General features: G+C 35.4%; 1 protein-coding gene across 1 annotated transcript; it reads right to left on the reverse strand.

Annotated features, from left to right (window-relative positions):
- Positions 1–2,222: 2,222 nt before the first annotated feature.
- On the reverse strand, positions 2,223–3,974 carry LOC140884844 (uncharacterized). The gene is made up of 3 exons (XM_073291724.1): positions 3,858–3,974; positions 3,411–3,515; positions 2,223–2,516 (listed from the first exon to the last, which is right to left on the reverse strand). Exons 1-3 carry the CDS (start codon positions 3,924–3,926, stop codon positions 2,475–2,477), a joined length of 216 nt encoding a protein of 71 aa, XP_073147825.1. The 5' UTR covers positions 3,927–3,974; the 3' UTR covers positions 2,223–2,474.
- Positions 3,975–12,242: the final 8,268 nt, after the last annotated feature.

Here is a 12,242-nt window from a genome sequence, read left to right on the forward strand (position 1 = left end):
TATTTTAAGGCTCGTAAAACTCATAAAATATTTTTGGCTAAATAATTTGGCGTTTCGTCCGTCCTCGGTCCCGTCTACGCGATCAAAACCAATTATTTCCTTAAAAATCTAAAAATACTATAATTGCGGGTTAAATGATAAAATAAATTAAATCATGCATATAAATCACATAATATCACATAAATACATTTAACCCTTAATTAAAAATTAATTTCTCCTAATTATGCATATGGATTTACGTTTAAAATTTCCGGGTGTTACATTTAAGATATTGGATAATATTCTTTAGGAATATTGAAAATTCTTGGATATTTATATTGTATTCATAGATCTATCGAGATTGCCAATATACAAATATGTTGTGTTACTTCAAGAACATCAACTTAAAGTTAAATTCTATGCTTCTTCAGGAGCATCAACATAAACATAAAATTTGTGTTACTTTGAGAACATCAATATTAAATTTAAATATTGTGCTAATACAGGAGCATTAATATAATATCGAAATTATTGGCAAAATAATAATAATAATAATAATAATATTTATGTTATTTTGAGAGCATCAATATGAAAATTACATATTGTGGTTTATCGAGAGCATCCATCCACACAAAGACTACAAATAAAAATTATTTATGAGTTCTACCTTTAAGAGCACTCGTGCTGATAACATGTTATGAATTTAATGAGAAAAAGAGGAAGCGAATGAAAGATTAGAGAAATATAATAGAGAAATAGATGAGTGTGTAATATATGAACTAAACACCTCTATTTATAGGATATATGGATTAGTGTAAAGAAAAAAAATTACAATCAAATCAATCAACTACAAATCATCTATATATAACAATTCCCAAATTTTTCTTCCCAATCCCAAATTCGTTTGAAAATGCTAAAAAAATGATTATGACTTTTTCTTTAAAAAAATTTGCTTTGATTTTATCACAAAATCTCCTATGAGATCGTCTCACAATCAATCCTGTGACACATATATGGATGACAATGAAGTTGATTAGACCAAACCCGAGTCTCATCCCACCATATTTTTTGAACCGCCCGCCTCTAGAATCCCACCAACCCGCTACCACGAGAAAAAAAAAAGGAGGAAAAATTTAGGGCTTTGGAGCATATTTTATTCAATATTTAAGCATTACTTTTTATATATGCATATACATATATATATGTCACGTCCCGGGTCCAGGCTCGTGTCTGCGCGATTGCACAATGGGTTTTTATAACAACTACTTCGTATCCGTCCCCACTTTACAAAAATGATTAACTCAAGTTGTTATAGAAGTCCATTGTAGCCCATCCATTATAAACTCATTTTAAATCTTTAATTTTTTCCACGTGGGATAGGGGTATCACAATCACCCCTCTTTCAGAACGTGACGTCCTCGTCACGACCTGACCTTCGATTCACCGACACCGAGAATCTAGATATGGCTCCTACATTCCTATAGGTTCAAGAGGTGGCTCCCACGCACGTAGCACTTTGTCTTGCATAACACTTATTTCCTGGGTTCCTGCAGATTACCGTCTCTGAAACCATTCTGTCACGTTTCGGGCCCAGGCCCGCCCCTCTGCGCAACTGCACAATGGACCCCTATAGCAACTACTTCGTATCCGTTCTCGCTTTACGAAAATGATTAACTCAAGTTGCTATAGAAATCCATTGTAGCATATTATAAATTATTGTGAGGTTATATATATATGGACGGGTCCAGCCTGGACCCGCTTCTAAACCCGTTGATCGGGTCTAGACCCGCCCAACGACCCGTTCGATCCGGTTTAGACCTCCCCGAATAGGACGAGTATCTCCGACCTTACCCGAACTTGAAAAAAGTCAAAAATATTATCTTTCCTTCCAAATATAGATCAGTCGACCCGTTTCACGGTTATAGGTCCGTGAAATCGTCCTATTTAAACCCCGAATCTGATTTCTACTTCTCATGTTTTATGGCAGTTTTCAGAGTGACGACTTACCAACAATTTGCTTTATATTCAATGCTATTCGGTACTATCCTTCTTGCGGCCATCAAACTGTAACATTGTTACGACATTGATTGGTAAATAGCCTCAAGGAAATTCCACATCTGAAGAAATATTGCAAATCTCCATCTGACATTCGTCGCTGTTACATCGGCTATCGACGTGGAAGTTCACATTGTCGACATCCTACTAACATAAACCACAGCTACGTAGTAGAAATATAGTTCATCATCATCAAAGATTACACTTCATTTCAAATCATAAATACACAAAACAGATATGTTATGCAAGGAAACACAAGTGATTTATATGTAAGTGCTCTTGCTGGAATATTTTTCAACTTTCCGTCACTAAATACAAAAATGAATAAGGCGAGACAAAAAGAAATTACAAAATCTTGTACTATGGAGTCATAGTTGCGGTTCCGTTCAGATGCATGATTTTGCAAATGCTCAACTGGTCAATTCACGAGCTACTCCTATCTAGTAACCTTTGTTTCCCCGAATTCGAGCTCTCATGTCAACCTGGATGAGAGGTATAAATATTAAATGTAAATTTAACACTGTAAATACATATTTCAGCGCAATCAAACAACCTAATATAAAAAATTTACGGCACAAAGTGCAGATAAGCTGTTCTCTCAGTTCTATTAAGTTTTGCCTATTTCGGAAAGCATGATGAGACTCTCAAGTACCTGGAATCGTTAAAAAGAGCGGTATCCATATCAAGATATAGAAGGAAAAGATACACAGAATAAACTCTATACAAGGATTTATCACAGATGATCATTCATAGCCTTAAATAACAGAAGAAATAACCCTTTCCAGAATTCACTTTTAGTCAAACACACTTTCTTAAAGCAACCAACTTCTAATTACACTAAATCAGTACAGCAGAACCAAGCATCGGGTTTGTGTTTGCTTTTCTGATTCAATACATAAAATGATGTATGTTATAAAAAAAAAGTAAAAACGACCATGTAAAAACAGGCAGACTTAAGATTCCCAGTTAAACTTTTGAGCAAGAGGAGTAGGAAGCAGAAACGACAGCTCTATGATCAAGCTCCGCAAAGTTCTAAATAATTGATGATTGATGTCATCATGGAACCTCTGCATAGAGATTAACCAAGCGTGGGTTGCAAAGAAGCATAAATATAGACAAGCCACTCATAAACACAAACCACACTCTATATTCTGTTACCACATAATTCAATTGCGATGGCAAACCACAGATAAACTAAACTACATATTCAAATTATAGACCGACGAATTGATAGAAAGTAGAAACCACTCTTACCAAAAGCTTTGAGCTTGTGGCATAATTACTAATCAGGCACAGAACTTTAAACCCTTCTCATTCGAACCAAGAGACCACATCAATTTCATAACAAAAAAAGCCAAGGGAAGAAAAACACGTGCCTGTCCTCTCTTGCAGTTGAAATATGTTTCCCTTAATCCCACACACTCACTAGATATTTTCGGGCTCTTCTCTTTTGCACATTCTCTGTAATCCCTGTTCTCCACCTACAATAACTCATTCCTCCGGCCATTAAAATTTTAGCTTCACGAACAAAACCCACCAATAAAATGAAATTAATTTAAAATTCGAAGCACCATCTCAATAAATAAATAACTTCCAATCCAACACGACAGCCCTATCAGCTACTGTCATCGACAATTCAGGATCCAGCTCCGGCGATAATACACGAAAATAATTAAAAAGTAAATCAAGTAAATATGTCAATGGAACAAACTGGAACCCGAATCTTGGAACACCACAATGGTCACTTGTGATCACATTTGAGGATCTTTTAAGCAAAATTTCAACCAAATAAGGCAACCCAAAAAAAAATCTCACTTGAATACCTTAACACAGTCGGATTCACTGAGGCATTTCACGAGTTCCATGGCCAGACCTTTACAGGACTTCGCCATTTCTGTAAACCTTTTTTCTCTGAATATAATATGTATACAGTATATTTGTCAAACATCTCCCTCTGTGGGTTTATTGTCTATTGTCAGCTGGTTTTATGGAGTTTGGGCCAACAATTTTATTCGGGCCTGATTTGTTGGGCCTTTGAAATTTGGAGGCCTGTTTCTTGTTGTGATGCTTATCCTCTGTGTATATTTATTAAATAATTTTTTTTTTCTTTAAAGAAAAAGACTTTTCTAATTTAATTTCATATGTCAACCGAATTTAATAAGATATGGCGAGTAACGAATGACATACTAGAAATTTTTTTTGATAAACAACACACACAGTACAGAAAAACCACATATCCACTTCAAAAGTCATGGTAATCTTTGAAGGGATGCTAAGGTTTATATATCACACACATATGATGTTAGCGATATGAGACACTAGTCAGAAATAAATCACCACGAAAGCTATCACGTATCCACACCACTTCAATAAACATTTCAGTTTTTTTTGAACTAGAAATGTATGCTAAGATTTATATACCATACACACATATGATGTTAGCGATGTGGAACACTAGTCAAAAGTAAATCACCACAAAAGCTATCACGTATCCACACCACTTCAATAAACATTTCAGTTTTTTTTGAACTAGAAATGTGTGCCGGAATTTTTATATTTTTGTATTGTAAGTCTCAATCCATTTACATCATGTCATCGATCATAAGTCATTTACGAGTTCACATGAATTATTGATTATCACTCTAATAATCATCTCCTCAATTGTTTATTATTATCGGACATCATTAACTTGAACATTAGAGTGATTTCACTTAGAGCATTTCAGTAAAAAAAAAATTTGTTTTTGTATTTTCTACTCTCATATCTATTGCATAATCGATCATCGAAAGATAAGTTATTAACATCAACAACAATAAAAATAAAAAAAATAAAAACAATTATTATGTTCATTATACAAAACAATTCTCAGTTCACTACTACTTATCTATATTATATCTTATTATTATTATTATTATTGATATCCTCTAATTAACTAACTTTCAATTAAGTTTGATTTGAATTATTATATCCAAACTTAATTTTCAATAAAATCAAAATTATAAGACAAATTCGTCATTTTATATAGCTTCCTCTTTTTAGTCTTTAGATGTTTTATTATTTACCAAAATGACAGACACTTTGTGTCATTTGATGTTTTTGTATTTACAAAAATTTCGCTCACTTTGTAAAATTTATATATTTATTGCCTTTTGTGATTATTTGTTTAGTGAAACACTATATTTTTTTATTTGTTAATTTTTAAAATTTATTTTTATGTTTTTTGTTTTCGTTAAAAAAACAGACTACGAGCACACAACACGTGAAACAGAATACTAGTTTGTAGGACCGAGGGCTTATCGTTTTACCAAAAGTTATAGCTGGTGGTAATGATGCAACTCAAATCTTATAAACCGCACAACATTCCAAGTGTATGGTTCGATCGCTCTACTCATCAGGGACAATTATTGCGCCAAAAAAATAAAATAAATGCAAGTATGTCACATAACAAAAAAGTATATGTGATCATTCACTCTCTCTCAGCCTTGACCTGATCATGGTTAAGAGCAAAAACTATCCCCTAGACTTGATGATGCAAAGTAGAAGGATCCTGTGATGCGGACGGCTAGCGTGGATGAATAGAAGCTTGACAACCACTACTACGCCTACCGGATCCTCCCTGAGTCGGACAACCCCTCTTCATGTAAATATTCATAAAACTATTTCGACAGAGACCTACTTATACATAACACATATATACAGACACACATATATATATCGTGAGTAAGCAATATAGATAGATACATCACAAGGTACAAAATTTATATTTGTTTGTGAGTGATAGGCGATTTATTTATATAAACTAATTAGGTGATTTAATTAAGTTTATGGAGAATATATTTCAAGGTAATAATCAAAACATATTTGTATGACAATCGATTCTCTTACTAATTTTCACGGTCTGTAGTGACTTAAGTATCATTTTAAGTCATTAAAATGTTGAACATGAGTAAGAGATATTTAGTTAAGGAAATAAAGTGTTTAATTGAGTTTGGAACCCAAGAAATAAGCTTCGGACTATCTGAAGTGTAGTTCAGAAGATCCGAACTGATCGGACGCACCAGTGAACAAGTTCGGAATCAACAGGTTAGATCGGATCATCCGAATGAGATCAAAATGTCCGATTAGTGTTAGGCCATGCAGATTAGTAAGGTGTCAAGTGTACATAGACATGTGAGATATCTAAACAACCGATCAGGAGTTCGGATCGTCCGAACGCAACTATCTACTTAGGTGTCAAGACGTTGAAGACACATCATTGCATGCAGAAATCGGATCGTCCGATCTAGGGAACGGATTGTTCAGACTCTGCCTATAAATAGGCAGCGCTTTTCTCACATTTAGTGCATTTTTAAGGTGTAAATTTTGGATCAGTGTACATTTCTATGTATTTTTGGTTTTATACTCGATGTACGGGCGATAGCAAGGAACTTACTTGATCATCACGAAGCTATGCTTGAGAGTTGGAGCCTTCAACATCCGCGAGCTTACAACAGACGCATGTATAGTTCGAGATCATTAATAGTTATTGGGAGTATCTATTATCTTAGTTAATACTTTTAGATCAATTTTAATGATATGATAATCACATGAATGTAGGCTTGAACCACATATCCTTATTGAACTCGACATATCTATTAGAGGTACGTAAGTGCTGACTGAGATATTCAGTGAGTATGTATGCTTATATGTTGTATTTATGTGTCATGATACATGTTTTATTGCTTTATAGATATGCTATATGTGTATATATCATGTTGAGTCTGTATCTCCTTTGATATAGCCGTTTTAGTAGTGTCTCTCGGCCTTACACCCTTGTTGTATGATCTGACACCGATAGCTACCGCTATGACAGGTGACAGGGACTGAAGCTACGATGATAAACGACTGTGTGAGATATCCAACATATTGGACCTCAAACAGTACTATTCATTCATGTCGCCTAGTCTGAGCTGGATTGACATAGTTGAATAGTTACCCAATCGTATAACTTGCATGCATCATATCGGTTTGTATACTCATACTTTATGTACTGGAAGTTAGTTGCTCACGTCCTTGATGTTATCTTGGACACCCCATTCTACGGGACAGGTCTGAGGTTGGACGATGCAGGAGGCTCTAGGCAGAGTTGAGACGGAGCCAATGACTGCGTTGGAGGTAAATCTATTTTGGTCCAGTTGTTTTCTTCTGGGGTTTCAGATGTAGATATTCGATATGGTTGTATAAGGTTATACAATTTGTTAGTTGTCTTTTTCAGTTGTATTCCACTGGAGTTGCTTTGTGGTATATCTGGTTTTAGTTTCTGAAAGTTTGTTTCTCTGATTAAGTTTACTGCTTCTAAATTAATTTCATACCTAAGTTATAGCTGATAGGTGATCCGGGTTGGGTCACTATATTTATGGTATCAGAGCACACATTGTATTTTAGACTTAGATAATTGCATTTTGGGAAATGGTGTGTGTTACTCTTTTCAAATGATCGGACACGACGATAAGAGCCATGGCAGTGTTGGTCATTGGGGAGATGATGATGCCCAAAGACATTCCCATGTACACCGCCATTATCGTGAGGATGGTCGCCATTGATTTGAGTTGCAGAGGTTCCTTCAGATGAGACTGAAGCCCTTAGTTGGAGGCGAGACTCCTGAGGCCGCTGATGACTATCTCGAGAAGATGGAGAGCTGCTTTCGTGCTTTTCACTATTTTGAGGAGCAGAAGATGAAGACTGTTGTGTTTTTGCTGTATGGGAGATCCTGGAAGTGGTGGAGATATATTTCTGCCCAGTTGATCCACGAGCAGGGACATGCATTGCGAGCTGATTTCCTCAAGGCTTTCTATAACCTTCATTTCCCTCCAGCTCTTCGCCAAGCGAGGTCTACAGAGTTGCTGAGTCTGAAGCAGGGTAATATGAATATCGATGTGTACCAGTAGAAATCCATCCATATGTTTTATTTTTGTCAGCATATCAATGCCAGTTTCGAAGCCAAGTATGACCACCACTTGCAAGGTCTAAACTAGAAGATATTTTACGGGGTCATATTTTGTGATGATTCGACTTCTTATGAGGGTCTGGTGAATCGTTATCGTCAGGCAGATTCAATATGAACCGTGCAAAGCTGCAGCAAACTTTTCATTATGGTAAATCCCTTGGCCCATGGGCACAATCTTTTGAGAAACAGGGTTCTACATCTTCTTTATCTGATACCAATGCGGTGTTCTAGTTTGGAAAGAAGAAAAAAGATAGCTGTTATGATAACTGTGGGAGGAATAATCCAAATAAGGAGTGCCGTAAATCATCAGATGCCTATTATTTGTGCGGTGAGATGGGGCACATGAAGAGGGACTGTCTGACTCAAGGAGGATCCGAGATGCGGTAATGGTTCTTAGGCTTCTATTCAGTCATGCCAGCTGTCCGCATCACAGGGTCCTTCTACTTTGCATCCGCGAGTCTATGGGACATTTTTTGCTCTTAACCAGAATTAGGCCAAGGCTGAGAGCGAGCGTATGATCACATGTAATTTTCTGTTATGTTGCATACTTGCATTTGTTTTGGGGTGCAATAACTGTCCATGATGGGTAGAGTGATCGAACCATGATACTTGGCCTACTGTGAGGTTTAAAAGATTTGAGTTGCATCGTTACCATCTGCTGTAACTTTTGGTAAAGCGACAATCATTCGGTCCTAAAATTGGTATCAGAGTCAATGTAATTGGTTTAATTCCCATTGATTGCAGGAGTGCAGTATTGTTCGTCAAGAATAAATATGATTCTATGTGTCTCTATATGGACTACAGACAGTTGAACTGAATGACGATAAAAAAAGTATCATTTGTCATTCATTGATGATTTGTTTATCAACTTAAAGGAATTTCTGGGTATTCCAAGATTGACTCCAAAAGAATTTCTTGAGGATCAATTGATAGTAATAGAGTGAGTGAAATAAAAAAAGAAAGTGATAGTGGACAAAAAGATGAGAGACCCGAAAAAGAAAAATAGGCCAAAAGAATAGATGAAAAAATAATATTATGGCCCAAAAGAGTGAGATTGAGAAAACTTTGATTATATATAAATCACTTCACTTAGGCACGTGCATATATCATGTTGAGCCCGCATCTCCTTCGAGATAGCCGTTGTAGTAACCCGTATCCTGAATTAAGGATTAATGGATAATTAATTGAGCGATCATGTTTAGATTAAGTAAAACATGATTAAAGGATTTTCAAAGGGGTCTAAGGAATTCAAATATGGATCCAGAACACTCAAAATAGCCGGGAAGGTTCCGAGGGTTCGGAGGGATCGGATGCTCCGAACCAAGTTCGGAGGGTCCGAACCTAGAACAGAGCCAATACCTAAAGAACGGACGCTCTGATGAGTTCGGAGGTTCCGAACTCAGATCGGAGGCTCCGATCTTGCATGGCCAGCTGTCCGAAATTAATTTGTCATTGATTACGTCACTGAGAGGACTTTGGACGCTCCGAAGGTGGATTGGAGGCTCCAAACTAGTGTCGGCAGGCGTCTTCTGGAAGCTAGACACGTGGTTGGCTGAGGGAGTTTGGACGCTCCGATCAGGATCAGAGGCTCCGAACGTGTGATCGGACGGTCCGATCGCTGTCTATAAATAGGGGAGCCGAGCTCATTTCTCAGTGCACCTTTTCCTCTTCTCTCTTCTTCTTCTTGTAGTCTTTTAGCTTTTTAGGGGCTTTCTATGTAATACCCGAAAAATCCATAAATCTATTCATTATTTATTTCAAGAATTTTAAATGAATTTTAAGCTATTTCATTTGATTATTTATGATTTAAAAGTTATTTTTAATTAAATAATTTTATGTGTTGTGTAAACGATTTAAAAGAGAATAATTCATATTTTAAAAATATACATTTATTTATTGTGTTAAATGATTTTAATAGTTTGTGCACTTTAATTATGAAGTGTAAAGTTATGATTTAAATTAATTGATGTTAGGTATATGCCTAATATATTTTTATGACTTGTTAAATAATTTAATTGTTTCATGATTGAATTAATCTTGGACTGAGAAAACGAGACTAGCCTACGCACGAGATCATAGGAAATAATTCTACGAGTATTTTGAGTATAATATTGGTATGATTTTATTTTATTCATCGGGAGAAGAAAATTTTATTATTCTGAGTTGGGATATTCTGGACAGACTACGTTTTATGTAGTCAACACACGCATTGTATTAACTCCCCTCTTTCACACTTATCTACTCCTCTACCCCATCTTTAATTTCAATTCCCCACTCCTTTAATGTGTTGTCTCCTCTCCCTCATTGCTTTTCCTTGCACGTCACTTTTCCCCTTCCTTTCCACTCCTTTAGTTCTTCATTTTGTTCATCTATTCTTTCATCCGAGGTAAGTCCAAGATTTTGAATTCCGGTTGTGCTAAGGTTAGCTCGTTGCCAAGAATCCGGATAAACTCCATATACGGTTAAGGCAAGTTTTTCAACAAGTATTTTAAGGTTTTGAAACCCATTCAAGATTATAATTATTTTAATATGAAAATGTATGTTTATGTGCATGTTTTAATGGTTTATGATTTTGAAGAAGCATGAAATTATGAGTATCAAGTTATGAAGTTTTGAAATTGTGAAGCGTGGTCGTTCTTGACAAGTTTTTGATAGATGTGTAGAAAATAATGATTCTTTTGAAGATTATGATGTTATTGGAAGTTTTAAAGGTGAGAAAATGATGTATAATTGAAAGAAAATGAATTTTTGAGATTTTGAAGAAGTTAAGCAATATTTTTATGGTAGTTACGGTTTAAACGTTTTGAAGCAAAATCATTTAATATTTTAGTGTTTTGAAGTTAGTTAATCAATTTTCAATTACAAGAAAATGAGTTTTGATGATTTATGAAGTTAGGATTTTGGGTAAAAGAAGTATATGTTTGAAGTTAAAGTGTTGAAGTTGTGTTCGGTGACACCGGAATACCGATACTTGTTATGATTTTGAGAATAAAAATTAGTGTAATGATCCAAATGATATGAGGCCAATTCTATTTGGAAAATAACTTATATATCTACAACTTTTGTGTTTTGAGTTTTATCAAAATCAGTTTGGAAGATTGGCCAAAATCGCTCCGAAGTGTGTCAAATGTTTTGAATTTCTGGCAGTGAAACATCTCGGAAGAATCAGCATAACTTTTTACTGAAAAATCTATTTTAGGTGAGGTTTTCGGCATTCGAAAGCCAAGATCAAGATCTACAACGTTCATGTTTACCACGGTTTCAGATTCTAACTTAAGAATAGAGTTTTGGAGCGAGCAAGATGAACCAGTTGCGTAGGTCAGGCGCGCCCGCGCCTAGAAGTTGAGCGGGCGCCCCTTTCATTCGAAATTTATGATTTTTATATTTTATTTTAGGGTCCTAAATTCATGGTTATGATCTTTTAAGGATTCTAAAATATATTTAAGAGTTTCTATGCAAAAAAGTTTCAAGTTTTAAGTCAAGAACGACAAGAACGACTTACGTGGACCGATTACGTTATGTGATGCATGTACATGTCTAAGTTTCTTTCATGAAACCTATGTTCAATATGAAAGTATGATTTTTATAATTTATTACATTCACGAAGTTATCGAGTAAAGTTTTATGTTCATGAAACAAAAGTTAAGATGGAAATTATGATGTTTCAATGATGCTTCAGGATGGATGAAATGATATGTTGATGAAATGAAAATAATGATGCATGAAAGAATAATGCTATGTTGAATTATGAAGATATAATATGTTGATGCATGAAAATATTTTGATGTCTTATGTGTCTTTGTGGTGGCAATAAGGGAACGGTGCTCCGGTTTGGGCTCCGGAGTAGCCCTCCCAAATACGGCTCAATGTACGGGTTAGGTCCTCTGGGATGAGCTCCGGAGGAGCCTCCGAAAAGGAATGAACGAATGTTATGAGGCTTAGTGCCATATGCTTGTTGATCAATAGGAAAGAAAGATGAATGTGCCCATTATGACGGTTGCCACAATTTCACATAATTCATCACCCCAAAATGATAAGTTTTTATGTTATGTTCATGGTTTAATGTTTGTCCAAGTTGCATGATTTTATTTATTAGATGTTAAGTGCAAATGTTTATTTAAGAATAAAATGGTAAAGTTTTGAGAATATGAATGAAGTCTATTTTCAAGATTTAAAGTTAAGTAAGTTGATGTCCATGTTTAAATTCCTTGCATCTTTTAAG

This window comes from Henckelia pumila, chromosome 2, assembly GCF_033568475.1.
Source record: "Henckelia pumila isolate YLH828 chromosome 2, ASM3356847v2, whole genome shotgun sequence".
Classification (NCBI taxonomy): domain Eukaryota; kingdom Viridiplantae; phylum Streptophyta; class Magnoliopsida; order Lamiales; family Gesneriaceae; genus Henckelia; species Henckelia pumila.